The sequence below is a fragment of the Fragaria vesca genome, linkage group LG3, assembly GCF_000184155.1.
Source record: "Fragaria vesca subsp. vesca linkage group LG3, FraVesHawaii_1.0, whole genome shotgun sequence".
Classification (NCBI taxonomy): Eukaryota; Viridiplantae; Streptophyta; class Magnoliopsida; order Rosales; family Rosaceae; genus Fragaria; species Fragaria vesca.
The window spans coordinates 8428172-8444608 of NC_020493.1; the positions used below are offsets into that span (position 1 = coordinate 8428172).

Consider the following 16437-nt stretch of genomic DNA (forward strand, 5'->3'; position numbering starts at 1 on the left):
ATATATATATGTATATATATATATATTTCATATTTTAAATTTAGGCATGAATAATGAAAAAAAATGGCTTAAAAACATTTTGTTATAGAATAAAAACAAAACAATCTAAAGCCATTGGATATGACAAAATAATCTAGAGTCATTGGATATAAAAGGATAAGATTGTATTTTTACCTAAAAATGACATAGCATGATTTTTTTATTTAATGATGTGGATAGGTGATTTAGCATGCCACCTAGGATTAAGGCTATAAATCCTAGGCCTTATTAAGGCCTAGAAACATTTTCCATAAAATAATTGAATAAACTATACATCAATGATAATAAATTACAAAATATTGTAGATCTAATTAATATTGTCGTATTTTCTTCTATAAATTAGGTGTATTAAATTAATATACATTAAGTGTTGTTATTTTCTTTTTTTTGTGTGGAGATTAATAGGTCCAGACCCTTTTATTGCATAATGTAGTTCCGCCCCTGATCACATGTGCTTTGCACATGGACTGATATTGAGAAGTTGCCTCTGAAAAACAGGCTGCATAGGTTGATTGCCTCTGAAAAACACACTACATACCAGAAATTTTCCTACATATATATCGATTGTATATGTTTAATCTGTAGTGAAAGTAAAATCTAACAAATATTCATCGTGATATAGGTTGATTGTCGATTTAACCTCACAAATTATTTATTGGTGATCTATTCATCTATGTTGACTAACTAATATCAGTGATATTCTCTTGAGACTTCTATATTTCTCTCTAATGTCTTGATAACTGAGAATCCAAAGCTATATATGCCAACAACAAAAACTGAGTGGACATAAAATCCCATGGATTTAGAACCAAAGAAGTCCATCCTTTTATTTTCAACTGCTCATCCGTTCAGGAAAGGAAAACAAAAGGAGGACTCATCTGTTTATGTCTCACTCTCACATGAGTCACATGCATTGTCCATTTCTGAAATAATGAGACTTTAAAATAACATATCCATCTACAGTAGCTAGCTGGAGTACTGATTGTTGATCGTTCTCATTCCAATGACTAGGGAACCTACTGTGCGTCTGGGATCAAACCTAGGCCTTCTGTCCCATCTATTTTCCTTCCAACATTATAGTTGGATAGGCCCAACTAAACCCATGGAATATGCTAAGCTGTCAAAGACGTGGCCTAGCTAGCTCGCTCTAGCTAGAGTTCCGGATGCATGCTGCTCGGGCATGATTGATCGAGGAAAATGGTTGTCATGCCCGGCTGTAACAGTAAACTCGCTAGAAGGCAAATTTAGTCAAGAATTAATACATGAAATATAAGTTTATAGTTGATAAAATAGTCTGTAGTTCACATCCAAAATTAATTGGTAATAAAATGACCCAAATTCTTATGTCTCATATTCCCGATGTGTGATTGATATCTCAACAATAGTCACCGGAAATAATGTGTGCGTCGTAGAGGGACATCTACCTTTTTCTTCTTCCGCGATCGAAATAAACCAGACTCAATCTGGCCCAACATTTTATTGAATGTATCACTTATAACCGCTTCACAAGCTGTTCATTCTATTCATAGGCGGACGCATGTAGAGGCAACTGGGGCAGATGCAAGCCACTGTTTTGTATAATGTCCTACGTGTGATATGGCATGGTCTGTTGAATTTCAATAAAATTCTAGCTTTAGGATTTGTACCAAATAAAAAAATTCTAGCTTTAGGATGTACACAGCAGCTTAATTAGCTATTTCCTTCAACCAACTCTATTTGATGCAAACATCAGCTTTATATGATGTGCTTAACATTTCTATATCAGTACTGAAGTACTGCTTCAGTTTTTGCATTCCCTTGCTTCCCAATTTTTGCCCCCAGAGAGATAAATTTCTGCATCCGCCACTGATTCTATTCTACCAACCTTCCTACTTAAAACCATATCACAATAGAGCAACGTTTCCTTACATTAGTATGAACGAGACAACATGATTCCTTGATAATAATACCCGAGTTGTAGCTAATCATGGGGCAGAAATCTCAAAGTTTTAGGTAGTAAAAAGAGAATGAAACTTCAAAGGACTCGCGCATGATGAGTGCATTTTAAGCATAAAACTCACTCATGTAGTCATGTTGTATCTGTATCATATTTACACAATCAATGATATATATCTGAAGAAAACAAAAAAACATATTTGGTATACGATGAAGGTTCACCTACCCTCTGCTATACTAGAATTGGACCAAGAGAGGGACATAGAGTTGGATATAGATTGCTTGATATCTTCAAAAGTTGGGTGTGATGATAATCCATACCCAAAGTTATGTGAAAACTCAGACCACATTTCCTTGGATTGCAATTTCTGAAGCAAATAAGCATCCATCTCCTCAGTTTCAGACTCATCACATCCCTCATTATCATTCTTCCCCTCCAAAACTTTCACCACTTGCCTCATTGATGGTCTTGCATTTGGGTCAGGGTAAGCACACAACAATCCCAAATGCAAAACCCTCTCCACCTCCTCTTCACTAAACCCTATACCTCTTCCCCTCAACCTCTCATCAAATGCATTCAGCACTTGCCCTTTCACCATGAGTTGCCACACCCATTCCACCAAGGGTGGCTTCCCTTCCTCTATAGGCCTCCTCCCACACATGACCTCCAAAATCAAGATTCCGAACCCGAAAACGTCCGTCTGGGAGGAAGCTCGCCCGACGTGAATGATTTCCGGGGCTAAGTACCCCACGGTTCCTACCACCCTAGTCGTGCCGAGCACATCACCATGGCTGTGCATCCTGGCCAACCCGAAATCCCCTAACCTTCCATTCATATCCTTATCAAGTAACACATTACTTGCCTTAATGTCCCTGTGCAACACTTTAGATTCCCATCCTTCATGTAAGTACAAAACCCCAGAAGCCACATCTCTCAAAACCCTAATCCTGTCTTCAAAACCCAACATCTTACTCTCATCACAATCAAACACCAACTTATCCAAGCTCCCATTTTCCATATAATCATAGACCAACATGAAAACCCCCTTCTCTCTCTTACACCAGCCTCTCAATCCCACCAAATTTCTATGCTTCAATCTCCCAATGCTTGAAATCTCAGCCAAGAACTCTCTCATTCCATTATTCTCATGCGAAATTCTCTTCACCGCAATCTCTGCCCCTCCTGCCAAAACACCCTTGTACACCTTCCCATTTGCTCCAATTCCAATCACATTTTCTTCTTGGAAACCCTTTGTCGCCGCCTCAATCTCCGAATAAGTAATCCGGTGAGGCCAGTACTCCAATTCCCAGTCCTCCATTTCATCTCTCTCCCTCTTCATCCTCCTTTTCCTCTTAACCAAAAACAGAGTAAACAGAGCAATCACACAAACTACAAACAAACCCCCAACTGTAACTCCAGCAATAAAGCCTTTAGACTTAAAAATCGAAGCCTTAGGAAGCACAAAATTAGGCAAACCAGAAGTGATCAAACTCTCACTTAAAGAAAAATTAGAATTGCTGAAACTCCAAGCCAAAATCATGTGATTCTCAACTAACGTCCCTGTTGAGCTTGTAAAACCTACAAACATTTCATCTTTCAGAACATCAGAAAGATTATAAACATGACTCAACAATGGAGTCTTCGGCCTCGCCATCCCAGCTTTCACCATAGTCACGTTAATCACCGAATCTCTATAGTCAATCCAAGCCTGGTAATTCTCGCCATTGTTGAGCTTCAACTTCTTGAAGACCTTATTTTCAGTCCAATACCCTGCTTCGTATGCATCAACCGACTCCAATGAGTTTACATCAATCCCAACGTGGTTGTCATTAATGTCATTAAACTCCTGGTTCATAAACATATCGAACTCGACCCCGAAAACATGGTTCGTGGAGCTGCCTCCGTTTGTGCGGTTGAACAACCCTAAATGCTGGCTGGAGCTGGTTCCGTTTATGCCCTCGGCGGGCGTGAAGATGAAGACCATGCCATGGCCGGGAAGTATGTTCTTGGCTGGAGCGATGGAGAAGACGAAGGAGGTCGAGAAAGGGTAGACGTATGAAGAGTTTGGAGCTTTGGTTGGGATTTTGGTTTTGTAGAGAGCTCGGCCGATGGAGTAGTTGGTGATGTTTGTGAGAGTGAGGATTTGAGAGGAAACGGTGGCGTTGCCGAAGAGGAGGAGATCGGAGGAGGTGTTGAAGCCGTTGAAGATGAAGTCGACGGCGGAGAGTTGTCGGAGGGAGAGGAGGAGGAGGAAGATGAGAAGGGTATTCATGGTGGAGAGAAAGCAGAGGAGAAACGTGAAACAGGGGAAAACAGGGGAGTTGAGATTCTACATGAGTATGGTGATAAGATGGAAGATCTTGGAGAGGTGTGCAGTCAAAGAGTTAGGGTTGTTTAAGTCTGATGGAAGATGAGATTTCGCCCTTTGATGTGGGATTAATTACGAAAATGGTATTTTAGGTTTGAACTTACAGATTTTGCCGTCCCGCCGGCTCGAGAAGCACGTGGATGGGTCCTCAAGGAATGAAGATAGGCCACCCGTAAAATAAATCAATTTTCTTTTCCGTTGTTTATCTTTCGTTGACAATTCTAAATATTAATGACACGTTTACTTAGAATGAAATTTATCAGGAATGAGAATGAAATTTATCAGGAATGAGAGATAGAATGAATGAGAGACGAAATGAAATAGTATGTGAAAATTTCAATTCTATTGAGTTGTTTACTTATCACATGAAATTGGAATATGAATAAAACTAATTGCGATTGATGTTGTTTACTTACTATAGGAAATTAAAATTAAACTAGTTTAATTAAAAAAAAGTATGGGAATTTGAGATTATTATAATTATGTGAGGATATTTTGGGTACAAAAAGTTCATTCTGGATTGATCATTCCCAAACCCACTTCCTCCCTTAGTATTATAAATTCCGGTTATCAAGGAATCAATTCTGGGTTTGAAGGTGGGACCCACAGCAACTCATATTCCACCATGAGCAAGTAAACATTAATTCTTTTATCCCGTAATCATTCCCACATATTTCAATTCTATTCCAGATAAATAAATGTGTCATAAACATAATGACCGAAAGGGGAAACGTTTGGTTTCATTTGGATCGGTGCAGCGTCTGTTGTGTCAGCCGGAGGAATCTAATGTGGTGTAAATCAAAAGCCAGTTGGGTTTGAAGGCTTGCGGGGACAATAATTTCATATCAAATTTTATAAATTACTTGCTTCAATTAGAGTCTCTCAAAGTTGGCCGTTGTTAGGTGGACGAAGACAGAGGCGTCAAGGAAGCCGAATGTCAATGAGAAGGCATGCAGTGCTGGTGGCAGGGTGACACGTGTTATTGAAGCTGGAAAGGCTAGATGCTTAGATCCTCCGGTCGGCCTAATCTGAACAAAAATAAGGGGTTTGGCTCATTTTTTAGGCCTTGCCTTAGGTTTTATTTTATTTATGTTTTAATTCATTTATATTATTTAATTCATTTACGTCTTAGACGAACAATGAACCCCTATATTTTTTGTGCTTGTTAGAATAACTATCAGATGTAGAGAATGTTGATGTTATATCGCAACATATGCTTATTTCCACAAAAACAAGGATTTAGACTTAATGCCTTTAAGTTGTATTTTACAGTTTGATTAATTATTAATCGAATCTAAATGGAGCCGCCCAGCTCTTTATTTAAAAGATAAATACGTATTTAAGCAGCGGTCGGTTTCTTCTACCAAGTTTTCCAAAAATGGCAACTTTGGTTATTTGGTGGAAAACGGAACCCCTTTCCTAGGTGAGAGGTTGAAGAGTCAACGTATCCTCTCTTTTTTTGGTCAAACAACGTATCCTCTTTGGTAAATAAACCTTGAGATAGAATAAGGCTACAGTAGTTGGACTCTCCGTACGACAAGCAAATGGTTGGCGGCTGCTGCTCTTCCTGAGTTTTCCACATCTGTTCCTTTGTATTCAAGTTGCTATCTTCCTGTATTTCTCTACCATTTATGCGACAGTGTGAACCGGTTATTTGACTCTCAATCTAATAGTTTTGGTGTCTGATTTTCAAAACATAATTTTTACTTTTTGTTCATATTGTTGTACATGTGACCAAATTCTTTAAAAAATATCTTTTACTCGATTATTCTTGAATCTACACCCAACGGACTTTATGTCATATAATGATGAAAACTGCTTTCCCTTCCCCTTCTTCAAACTCCGATTCGCATTGTTCATAGAAAAATCTCTGATCAACGATAGAACAAGATCCACTTTACATCATATTTAAGAGATTCTTTGGTTTGGGCCGAAGAAGCAATGTCACTCGATCATTATAAAACTAACAACAATTTTTTTTGTCAGGAAGGATCCCACCGGCGCGCTTTTTACTTCTTATAGGCCATGAACTAGATCACAATCATTCTCAACGAGTACATAAGAAGTAATCCTGGTTTTTTTCGGGTCTAGGTAGAGACCAAAAGTCTTGAGCGACCGATCTGGCATAACACTATGAAGTATCAAAACACATATCACTACAAATTAGATAGTGTTATAAACTAATGGTACCGTCATACAAGACCATTCAACACGAGCAAAAGGACGAGTTATATATGCTAGTTCATAGTTCATACTGCCAATTTACTGATTTAAACAACAAAATCTTTGTTAACAATGAGATTTAGAGGACTAGGTGTGATCAAAACGACCAAGTTACATGAGGAATATTATTTTTAGAGGACTAGATGGGGCATTGACACCTTGTATATACTATAGAGTGACATGATGAGTACATGCAAGACTTTAACATTATCAACTCCGAGAAATTTCCTAACAAGAAAGTGATTATTTGCTAATTAAGACGGTGATTTAGTACGTGGACCTCTTTCAATAATTGAACACTGTTTAGTTTGGTATAGAAGGGTTTAAGTCAGTGTGGCCACAATTATTTGACTCGTAGAGATAAGAGAAAATAATGATCAACAAAATAAGATCAAGGTTGATTGATTCCAAAGGTTGATGGCTTCCCCCTATTTTCCTTCCTTCCAGAACCACGCTTCATTTGAAAACATGCATTTTCATTGTTCGAAGTTCAAACTTTAACGGGCTAAAAATGGACATTATGTAGAGGCCCAATTAACCAGGTTAAAGTGCTAAACCCAGGTAAAAGAGGGGAGAATTGCAATATTAGGGGAATCGGAGCTATGATCCGAAGTTGAGCCACTTTATGTTGGGCCTATCGGTGGCTGAATAAGAAAAGATCTAGCCCATAATGGCTTGCGATTCTTACATGTTCATCTCCTAGAGCGGCAATTTGCTCTTCTCGTGCTTGTAACATGTTTGATGAGTTAATGATTCGACAAAAAAAATTTGATTGGCTTGATCCCGGCCGTTTGCCAACTCAATTCGACTCAGTTTACACAACATCAACCTTTACAATATTAAGAAGTCTGCTTTATGAGTCAACCTACTTGTAATCGCTTATTTTTACGCGTCACACATAAGGGAACCGATTCGATTTGAGTCAAACACGTCCATTTTTTTGTTTAATTTAGGTTGTGTTATTGTATTGTATGTAGTCTACTAATGAATCACTAATTATCTTTGATCAAATTAAATATTGATGTTAGTCTTATTGGCAAGACCATGAAAGTCACATATTGGAAGATGGTGGCAAGGTCGTGGTCTGCTTCGGAAAGTTATGGCCGGCACATGATGTTTTGAGAATGTTAACAATCCAGGCAACACTTGGCGTAAAGGAATTGAAATAGAAACAATTTGGATATCATTATCGAATCTAATCAATTGTGGTCCTCTTTGTAATTTAAATCTAAACATGAAATTGATGCAATGAATTTGACCAATGTTTTAAACCTTGGCTATTGTGCTTATCCCGGTTATTAATCAATTTGCAACTTGGAGGCATCCCCCTTTCCAAATCTAAGAAATAGACCAGGAGAGGCACACTTAATTGGGATTTGCATCAAAATGAAAGTGTCCTAATTGTAGTGTCAAAAACGAAATGCCCTAGTTTTAATCATGCATCATTTATAGGAAGTTAACTCCTTCCTCATTCCTCAACGTTCAATTGAAAACAACATTGAATTACATGATAATGATATTATGATGAAACCCTTTATCGGAATATGCAATACTAAAAAGACGAGAGATTAATGATCTGTAAATTCAGATATCTTAGATTTAAAATCTTAGACATGACGTATATTCGTGATTTATATGTAACAAACACTTAGATATCTAGCTTAAAACCTGTAAATCATTACTCAGATTGCATAAAGAGTGAATTGTGAAGTTTTATTATTAGAACATGTTAGACATCTTGAATTTGGAAGAATATCCCATTGCACATTTTTTTGATATTTCATCATATATATATATATATATACACACAAAGCTGATCAGGTGCGGATTTCTATATTTACACCACTTTCCGATTGAATTTCCTCAAACTTTCTTCTAGACATATCTAGATCATTTTGTGTAGATCATCTCTGCAAAATTTCAGCCAATTTGGTGATCGTTAAGGTCCTCAAAATTGAAAAACAAATCGACGGCCTGTATTTTGTCCGGTTCAGGTATATAACAGAAAAACGCAAGTTTGAAGGCCTTAACGATCACTAAATTAGCTGAAATTTTGCAGAGATGATCTACATATTTCTAGAATTAAGTTTGAGAAAATTCGATCGGGAAGTGGTACAAAAATAGAAATCTGCACCAAAAACTTTGGTGCGGACATCCGCACCTGAACAGCTTTGTGTGTGTGTATATATATATATATATATATATATATATATATATAACATGCACAATTAGAGGGCAGAAACCGTTTTTCCAGTAGAAATATCGGTACATGATACTATTACTATAAATTGAGTGAACTAAGAACTATACAAAATTACAAATCAATAATGGAATGTCTTCTGCAAAAGCTAATGAAATTGATCAGAAAATTGAGATTTCACGTCGAAGCAAGACAGAGGTTTTCAATGTTGCTTAACATGACAAGATGGCACATGATCATTTATCCAATAATTGATCAGAAAACGTCACATTGTGTAGAACATCGAGTAAAGGGACTTTTTATGGACAAGCAAGTAAAGGGACTTTGAAAATCCACTTCACCAACACATTTATTTAAAAACTATAAATAATAATTAATAAATCAGAGACGACCTCATAACCATATTGGGACCAAAGTGTTATTTTTATATATTTGAAGGGCAATCCACAACCATATTTACGACCGTGTTACTTTTTGTTGTTTAGGATTTTAAAGTTGTAACTGAATCTTTACTTTTTTATTTTTATCCAAATACGTTAGTTTTATTGATCATAACTTAAGAATATATACAACAATATTAACACGATCCGTCCGCATGAGCTACGTAAGAAATGAATTTAACAAGAGTGCAGTCGGACATGCTTCGACATATCTAACGACGTATGCAGAGAGAGTCGCTCTTTGAGACCAACAACTGAAACTTCACTTACATCTTTACATAAAGATTTAATTACATTTTCAATTCATTTTATCAACTTTGTAGATCTTATTATCTAAATACTCGTGTAAACTTGCTTAATTACATAGTATGCACAAAAGTATTGTGCTTATTGTACTTTTCTAAAAAAGTGAACTCTAAAATCTAGTACAAAACATCATTATCATCGTATGTTTATATTAATAACTTCACGAAGGACAATACACCCCTAGCTTCCAAAGACAATTTGTCAAATATATGAATGGTTTGTGTAATCTCTACATGAACCGTTCGGCTTGTAACTTAACCAAAACCAAAAGATCTCAATCATTGGAAAATAAAATCCAAATGAGTTCTGCAAACATATGATGGTTTAGTTGGTATAGGCGTACTTGTGGTTGAGTCTTGTTTGATCTTTATGGCTAGCTATTCTGACTTCGATCACGCAATCTACTATTTTATTGTAAAATTTTATATATTATTTAAAGACAATTTAGACAAAAACGCATAAAATTAATATTTCAACGTAAACGATTAAAATTTCCGGATTCCTGATCATTGTAAAAGTTATTACATGAATCAAGCCTCGGATACTTCATACTACCAACAAAATCGATACTTTCTGAAATCCCCCTCAATACTGCCAAACGTCCCCTCATCGGATATCAAGGTAGCACCAAAACCTCCGTGCACTTTCAGTACGACATCACCGTCGTCCGGGTTGTTAACATCACCCACAGTCCCACGTGGCGCAAGTTAGCCGATCATAATTCCCATGTGTATTTCTTTTAAAACTTTTACAATATAGTTTCATATTTCTGGAGTTATAAATAATCCAAGAATTTTTTCGTTCTCTCCCTCAAAATTAGCAAAAACATAGAAGAAAAGAAAAGCTTTGTTGTAAATTGTGATCCCAGATTTCATTCATAAATCAAAAACCTAGATTTCATAAAAACCTAGATTTGTACCCATAAACCCTACAATCCCCCAATCATCAATCTCAGATTTCCCACCCTGTGTTTATACTTCAAATTCCTTTATTTGTTCATATTTATATCCTCATTCACTGATTGAAAATTACTCAAAAAGCACAATTTTTTGGTCTGATCACTTGTTTCCCAGGAGCAAAATTGCTTCGTTGTCACTGCCCAAGTTTGGTTTTTGGGGGGTTTTGGAAGATTCAGTTGTAAAGTGTAGTTTTTGTTGCAGTGCACTTTGGGCTTGTTGAGCTTGTGATTCAGTGAAATTTGGAAGTGGAATCTGGGGCGGATTTGGTGAAGTGGGTTTTGTAATTTGAGGGATTTTGTGTAGTGGGTGATTGGAAAGATTGGAAATTTGGATTGAGATTGTGAATGAGAGGATTGAGGGGGAGATGAGAGGTGTAGATGAAGGTTTGGAAGAACAATGACTGGAGGGTCATTAGGAATTCGTTCAGGGAGTTATGGGTCATTGGATAAACAGCTACAGAACAACAACAACAACAACAACAACAACGGTATTGTCAACAACAACGGACTGTTGCCTATTCAATCTGCACGAAAGCCTTCCAAAATGCTCAAGGAGAAGGAGAGGTTGTACCATTCGATCTGTAAGTTTGCTGGCCGGAAAAAGGTGGGAATGCTGCTGCTCTGTGTCATCTCCGCCGCGGTTTTCGGTTGGGTTTTGTATGTTGGAAAAGGTTTGATCCCTTTTGCTACTCTGCATTGGGTTTTTGAAGTTAGTTTATTTGTTTTTTTTTTGATGCGGGTATTGGTTTGTTTGAGTTTAAGTTGATCCTAAGCTGGTTTAGATATGATTGGTGTTGATGGATTGATTGAGTTAATGTGAGTTTTTGATTATAGCACATTGATATGGCGCTTCAGCAATGCATATGTGAAGGTCACGGGGTGTTTGTTGTGTAGATTTCTTATTTTGCCATGTTTTGTAGAATAGGCTGAGAGGATCAGTACCTTCAGCACTTTGATTAGGAAGTTCTCATGCTTATCTAACACTTCAAATTAATTTTGCTCTTATACTGGTAAAAGTTCATCGCTCAGACATGAAGATGTGACTTGATATGCATAGGTTTTCAAGTTCACAGAATTCAACTCTATATATACCTGCCTCTTACATTCTTGGAATGCTTTCATGCGAGTACATTTTGATGTGACTTTTCCCATGTTTTGGAGTTACATTATCTCTGTGATTTGTGCAAGGGAGTAATATAAATTTCATGTTGGGTCATACATAGGTGAAGACCCACAAGAAGGCATCACTCGCCAAAACATTAGTCTTAACAACAGCATCGTTATAAGGAATCCTGAATCCTTGGCGCAAACAGAAAAGCAAAGTTACAACGTGTCGCTTGCCTTGCCCCCTCCTCCTCCTGCTTTTTTCTTGGGGTATACTCTTCCTCCTGGTCATCCATGTAATATATTCACGTTGCCTCCCCCACCAGCAGATAAGAAAAGAACCGGACCACGACGTGAGTTTCTACGCTTTTTTTTATTTGCAGTTACTTAGCTTAAATACAGACTAATAACTGGCACCATGTCAATGATGTTCCTAATTTTTTTTTTGTTCTTTTGTTTTTTTTTTTTTTTTTGCTCAGCTTGTCCAGTATGTTACCTTCCTGTTGAAGAAGCCATAGCCTTAATGCCAAAAGTCCCTTCATATTCTCCCATTCTTAAGAATTTAACATACATTTACGAAGAAAATTTATCGAGAGAAACCGAATTTGGAGGCTCGGATTTTGGCGGATATCCTACCTTGAAGCAAAGGAATGATTCATATGATATAAGAGAGTCAATGAGTGTGCATTGTGGGTGGGTTTTCTTCGCTCTTTTACAGTACCTTGGTCAAATGTAACTAAGTTTCTTTCCTGATATTGTATATGTACGCTGGTTTGTGTCTAATATACATTTTTGGTTTGATGAATCTGGGCTTCAATCAGATTTGTTAGAGGAAGTAAACCTGGGCGTAATACAGGATATGATATGGATGAGGATGACCTACATGATATGGAGCAGTGTCATGGTGTGGTTGTTGCATCAGCTATATTTGGTAAATGCTCTAATTTATGTGAAGTCAAATATCTTTTTGATGAACCTGGTGGATTCCTCATCATTTGTATCCTTTTCTACCAGCAAATTTTGATGAGATAAACCAGCCAAGGAACATTAGTGATTATTCCAGGCAGACTGTTTGCTTCTATATGTTTATAGACGAGGTCACAGAAGCTTATCTGAAGAACAGTGGTAAACTGGACAGCAGCAAAAAAATTGGTATATGGAGAACTGTTGTTATTCATAACCCCCCTTATAAGGATGGAAGGCGCACTGGAAAGGTAAGACTTACAGTTCTCGTCCTGCAACTTTTGTTGATCTAGTTCAGATTATGTCTTGAAAACTATATAGTTGCGTGAATATGCAACTGCAGCTTTGAATATCCCTACACTGCTCTTGTTATTATATTCTACAAGCATTTCATTGTAAGTGAATGTTCTGATGCTTTGCAAACAAGTAGAATATCACTTAAGCTTCTCTTTAGAGAACACTTGGGTCAATATGAACGATGGTATTACCCTATATATATAATTATGTCATTAAAATTAATGGGGCTATCTATCAGGAATCCTGTGTTAATATGCATTCATAGTACTTGGATGTACCTTTTGACGCTGATTACATCTTTTGCAGATTCCTAAGCTCCTAGTGCACAGAATGTTTCCCAATGCTCGCTTTTCTTTATGGATCGATGGGAAACTGGAGCTTGTTGTGGATCCATACCAAATTCTCGAAAGGTACATCTGATTAAGATTCAATGAATATCGAGCCGTACAGTACATTATTTATAGGTCTTTTTAAGAGACTGATAAGAATTTTAGCCCTTAGATTTCTATTCTGCAGAATAGATCCTTCTTAATATTTCCTTTTGTTTTTTGAAATTACCACAAGTTTGAATTACCATCAGTGTATGGGTAAACGTGTAGGGGGCAAGTTTGGATTCCCAGAAACATCCAAATGCTGAGATGGAAAATCATTTTCCGAAAATGCAACCTTGATGGAAATGTTAGATATTTGAATCTGCAATCTGATTTCGTATCTTTTGTCAATTTCCCGGTTAACCCTTTCTGCTGTAACTTTGTGGCTTACAACCACAACTGACTGTAGCAACATAAAAACTATCATATTCTTCCCTTAACTCTTAAAATCAATGTAGATGGAGTGCTTTGTAAAATACTAAAATTGTTTCTTGCTGTTGTAGGTTGTCTTTTTGTCTTTTGTATTTCTTCCAATCAGTACGCTTTCCAGTGTGGATGAAACCCATGAAACATGATAATTGAGCAAATATTAAATGATTTGACTCGTAAACCTATACTGGGATTCTGTCCTTTATGCAATCAACTTTAATGATGTACTGGTCTAGTATGTGGATATTACACATTGTACTGGAATGCGTATGTTGAGGGGACCTTGGCTCTTGTATGATGGCCTGGGTCAACGTTGTCTTTACCAGCATTCACTTTTTAAGTAACATTATTATTATCTTTTCAGGTTTTTGTGGAGGAAGAATGCAACTTTTGCAATTTCTAGACATTATAAGCGCTTTGATGTGTTTATGGAAGCTGAGGCAAATAAAGTCGCGGGAAAATACGACAATGCCTCCATTGACTTTCAGGTTGAATTTTACAAAAAGGAAGGTTTGACCCCATATTCTGAGGCAAAACTTCCCATTACAAGTGGTAAGGTGGAACTTCTTTCTGTTGCAATATATTGTATATGTTTTTCTTTACTAAGTTTCCTTTGTTATGGCCTTGCTGCAGACGTTCCTGAAGGATGTGTAATAATAAGGGAGCATGTCCCTATCAGCAACCTCTTCACTTGTCTTTGGTTCAATGAAGTTGATCGTTTTACTTCCAGGGACCAAATCAGTTTTTCAACTGTCAGAGATCACATCACGGAAAAGACAAACTGGACTATCAATATGTTCTTTGACTGTGAAAGGCGCAATTTCGTAGTTCAGGTAATATATGCATATGGTTTGGAATTTGGTTTTGCTAGATACATGATAGTTTTAGTCTTTTAGAGAACTTGGAAGAAACATCTGGTTTATTTAGTTTCTCACCTTGCTTGAATATAACCTATTAAAGTTGCAAATTTTTCTGCTATATTTGGTAATCAGATTTTTGCTCCAGATTTACCCCATTTTCTTGGTTCTGTGTACATCTTACCAGTTTCAAAATTCTCCCATGTATATAAAGGCTTTAAGGCTACTGAGGACTCCATTTGTTTGATTCTTTGATTCTATCTTTCTGTCTCATGTTCCTTAGATTGTCTAAAGTTCTTTTCACTGTCCACAGAAATACCATAAAGATGTATTAGAGCACATGGCTCCTCGAATTCCAGTTGTTGCTCTTCCACCACCACTACCGCCATCTCTGCCACCACCAGAATTAAGTAATGAACCACCAGTGAAACCAGTTGAAACGACGCCTGTAAGGCCAGCAAGGAAGATCCAACCAGGGCGCCGGAGAGATAGGAGGCCTGGTTCCAGACGTCACCGCAAAGTTATTTCCGGAAATACAGACACTGATACAAGTTAAAAACAAGTTTTGTTCGACCAAAGTATAATTATTCTTTAACCTTCCCCATTCAAAAAACCATTCGCGGCGGGGCTGGAAGATTTGTGCAAAAGAAGATGAGTGTTTTAGTTCTGCCTCGACATGGTAACACTCGCCTGTATCTCATTGTTTCTACATTTTTGGAATTGCCGATTTCACTCAATTTTTTGTTGTATATATAAAGTATAATTCCAAATAATCATTTACAAGGGTTTCTACCAAACCCTCATATGTGTTGCTCCATTTTGTTATTCCAGAGTCACAGTCGCATTGTATCAGGTCTCAATCATATAAAATGCTATGTATTCATCTCATGTTTCTTCAATTCAAAATCAATAAAGCTCACAGAAGTTGCTCAATCTGTCCATTTCCTCTTGCTGTTTTCTTTTGTTTCCGAGTTCTAATTGTTTTTTGGGTAATACCGAGTTCTAATTGTTGATGTGCCTAAATAACAAGTTTCTACCTGTCTACTCTATAACGTGTAAACACACTTGATATCTTAATTTCGTAACGAAGTCGTTTGTCTCCTAAATCAACATACGAGGATCATGTAATCGGGAGGGGTTCTAATAAGGAGTAGTTGATGATTTTTTCGTTTCATCTCGTTTTTGATCATATATTCACATCTCAACCGTCTAGTTAATAGATATATATGTGTTGATATTCTCTACAAATTTTCATCTAAATTTGAAATCGTTAAAACATTCATAAATATGATTTACTGATTATAAACTTAAACGACTCCTGTTTGACAAATTTGGATCGTCCATTGATTTGATTTAGTTTGATTTGTAGAAGTGATCTACTTATATAAACCTAAAAACTAAACGGTAAATGGTTGAGATAGAAAAATGTGATTGAAAAATAGATGTAACAAACCTTTAATGAAAAAGTCTTCAATTAGTCCTCAACCAAATAATTCTCATTAGAAGTGTAGAACTCCTCTCTTATGTAATCGTCAAAATAGAGAACCCACGATTAATTAAAGTAATATTATGAAGATTTTTTTTAAAATTATTAAATAATAACTAACCAGACCATAACTCACTGGCATAATATCATAAAGATCTATCTCTTCGTTTGTTTGATGCAATCACAATAAAGATAATTAAATTTTTAGTTTTTCTTTATTTTTTTCACTATACCAAGAATAAACACAAGCATAAGGTACTCCTCCACACACCCTATCATTCTCTCCATTCTTCACAAGTTCACATAAAGGATATGGAGTCTACTCCATGTAGCCCCATCATTGTGTACATATGTACACAGTATATATTAAAAGCACCAGATCGTAGCCCCCACCTGCCCACACCCAATCAGAATCGTCGGCAAACTCCCACGATCGCGCCACGTGTCCAGTTAATACAAT

At 36.8% G+C, this 16437-nt stretch overlaps 2 protein-coding genes across 2 annotated transcripts; one reads left to right on the forward strand and one right to left on the reverse strand.

The window, feature by feature from the left end:
* Nucleotides 1-2192: 2192 nt before the first annotated feature.
* LOC101302342 (L-type lectin-domain containing receptor kinase VII.1-like) lies at nt 2193-4247 on the reverse strand. Its single transcript, XM_004295577.1, has one exon. It carries the CDS (start codon nt 4245-4247, stop codon nt 2193-2195), a length of 2055 nt encoding a protein of 684 aa, XP_004295625.1.
* A 6028-nt stretch (nt 4248-10275) lies between these two features.
* Nucleotides 10276-15423, forward strand: LOC101293376. The gene is made up of 9 exons (XM_004293968.1): nt 10276-11141; nt 11694-11927; nt 12054-12267; nt 12396-12505; nt 12589-12788; nt 13141-13244; nt 13999-14186; nt 14268-14467; nt 14805-15423. The coding sequence occupies exons 1-9, from the start codon at nt 10868-10870 to the stop codon at nt 15045-15047; spliced, it is 1767 nt and encodes a 588-aa protein (XP_004294016.1). The 5' UTR covers nt 10276-10867; the 3' UTR covers nt 15048-15423.
* The last annotated feature ends 1014 nt before the right edge of the window (nt 15424-16437 follow it).

Bases quoted from the DNA above. Each gene is read 5' to 3' on its own strand.
- LOC101293376 (XM_004293968.1), top strand. From the start codon at position 10,868: ATGACTGGAGGGTCATTAGGAATTCGTTCAGGGAGTTATGGGTCATTG. The intron at 11,928-12,053 runs GTGAGTTTCTAC...TTTTTTGCTCAG, and splicing joins GAAAAGAACCGGACCACGAC to CTTGTCCAGTATGTTACCTT. The intron at 12,789-13,140 runs GTAAGACTTACA...CATCTTTTGCAG, and splicing joins ATGGAAGGCGCACTGGAAAG to ATTCCTAAGCTCCTAGTGCA.
- LOC101302342 (XM_004295577.1), bottom strand. From the start codon at position 4,247: ATGAATACCCTTCTCATCTTCCTCCTCCTCCTCTCCCTCCGACAACTC.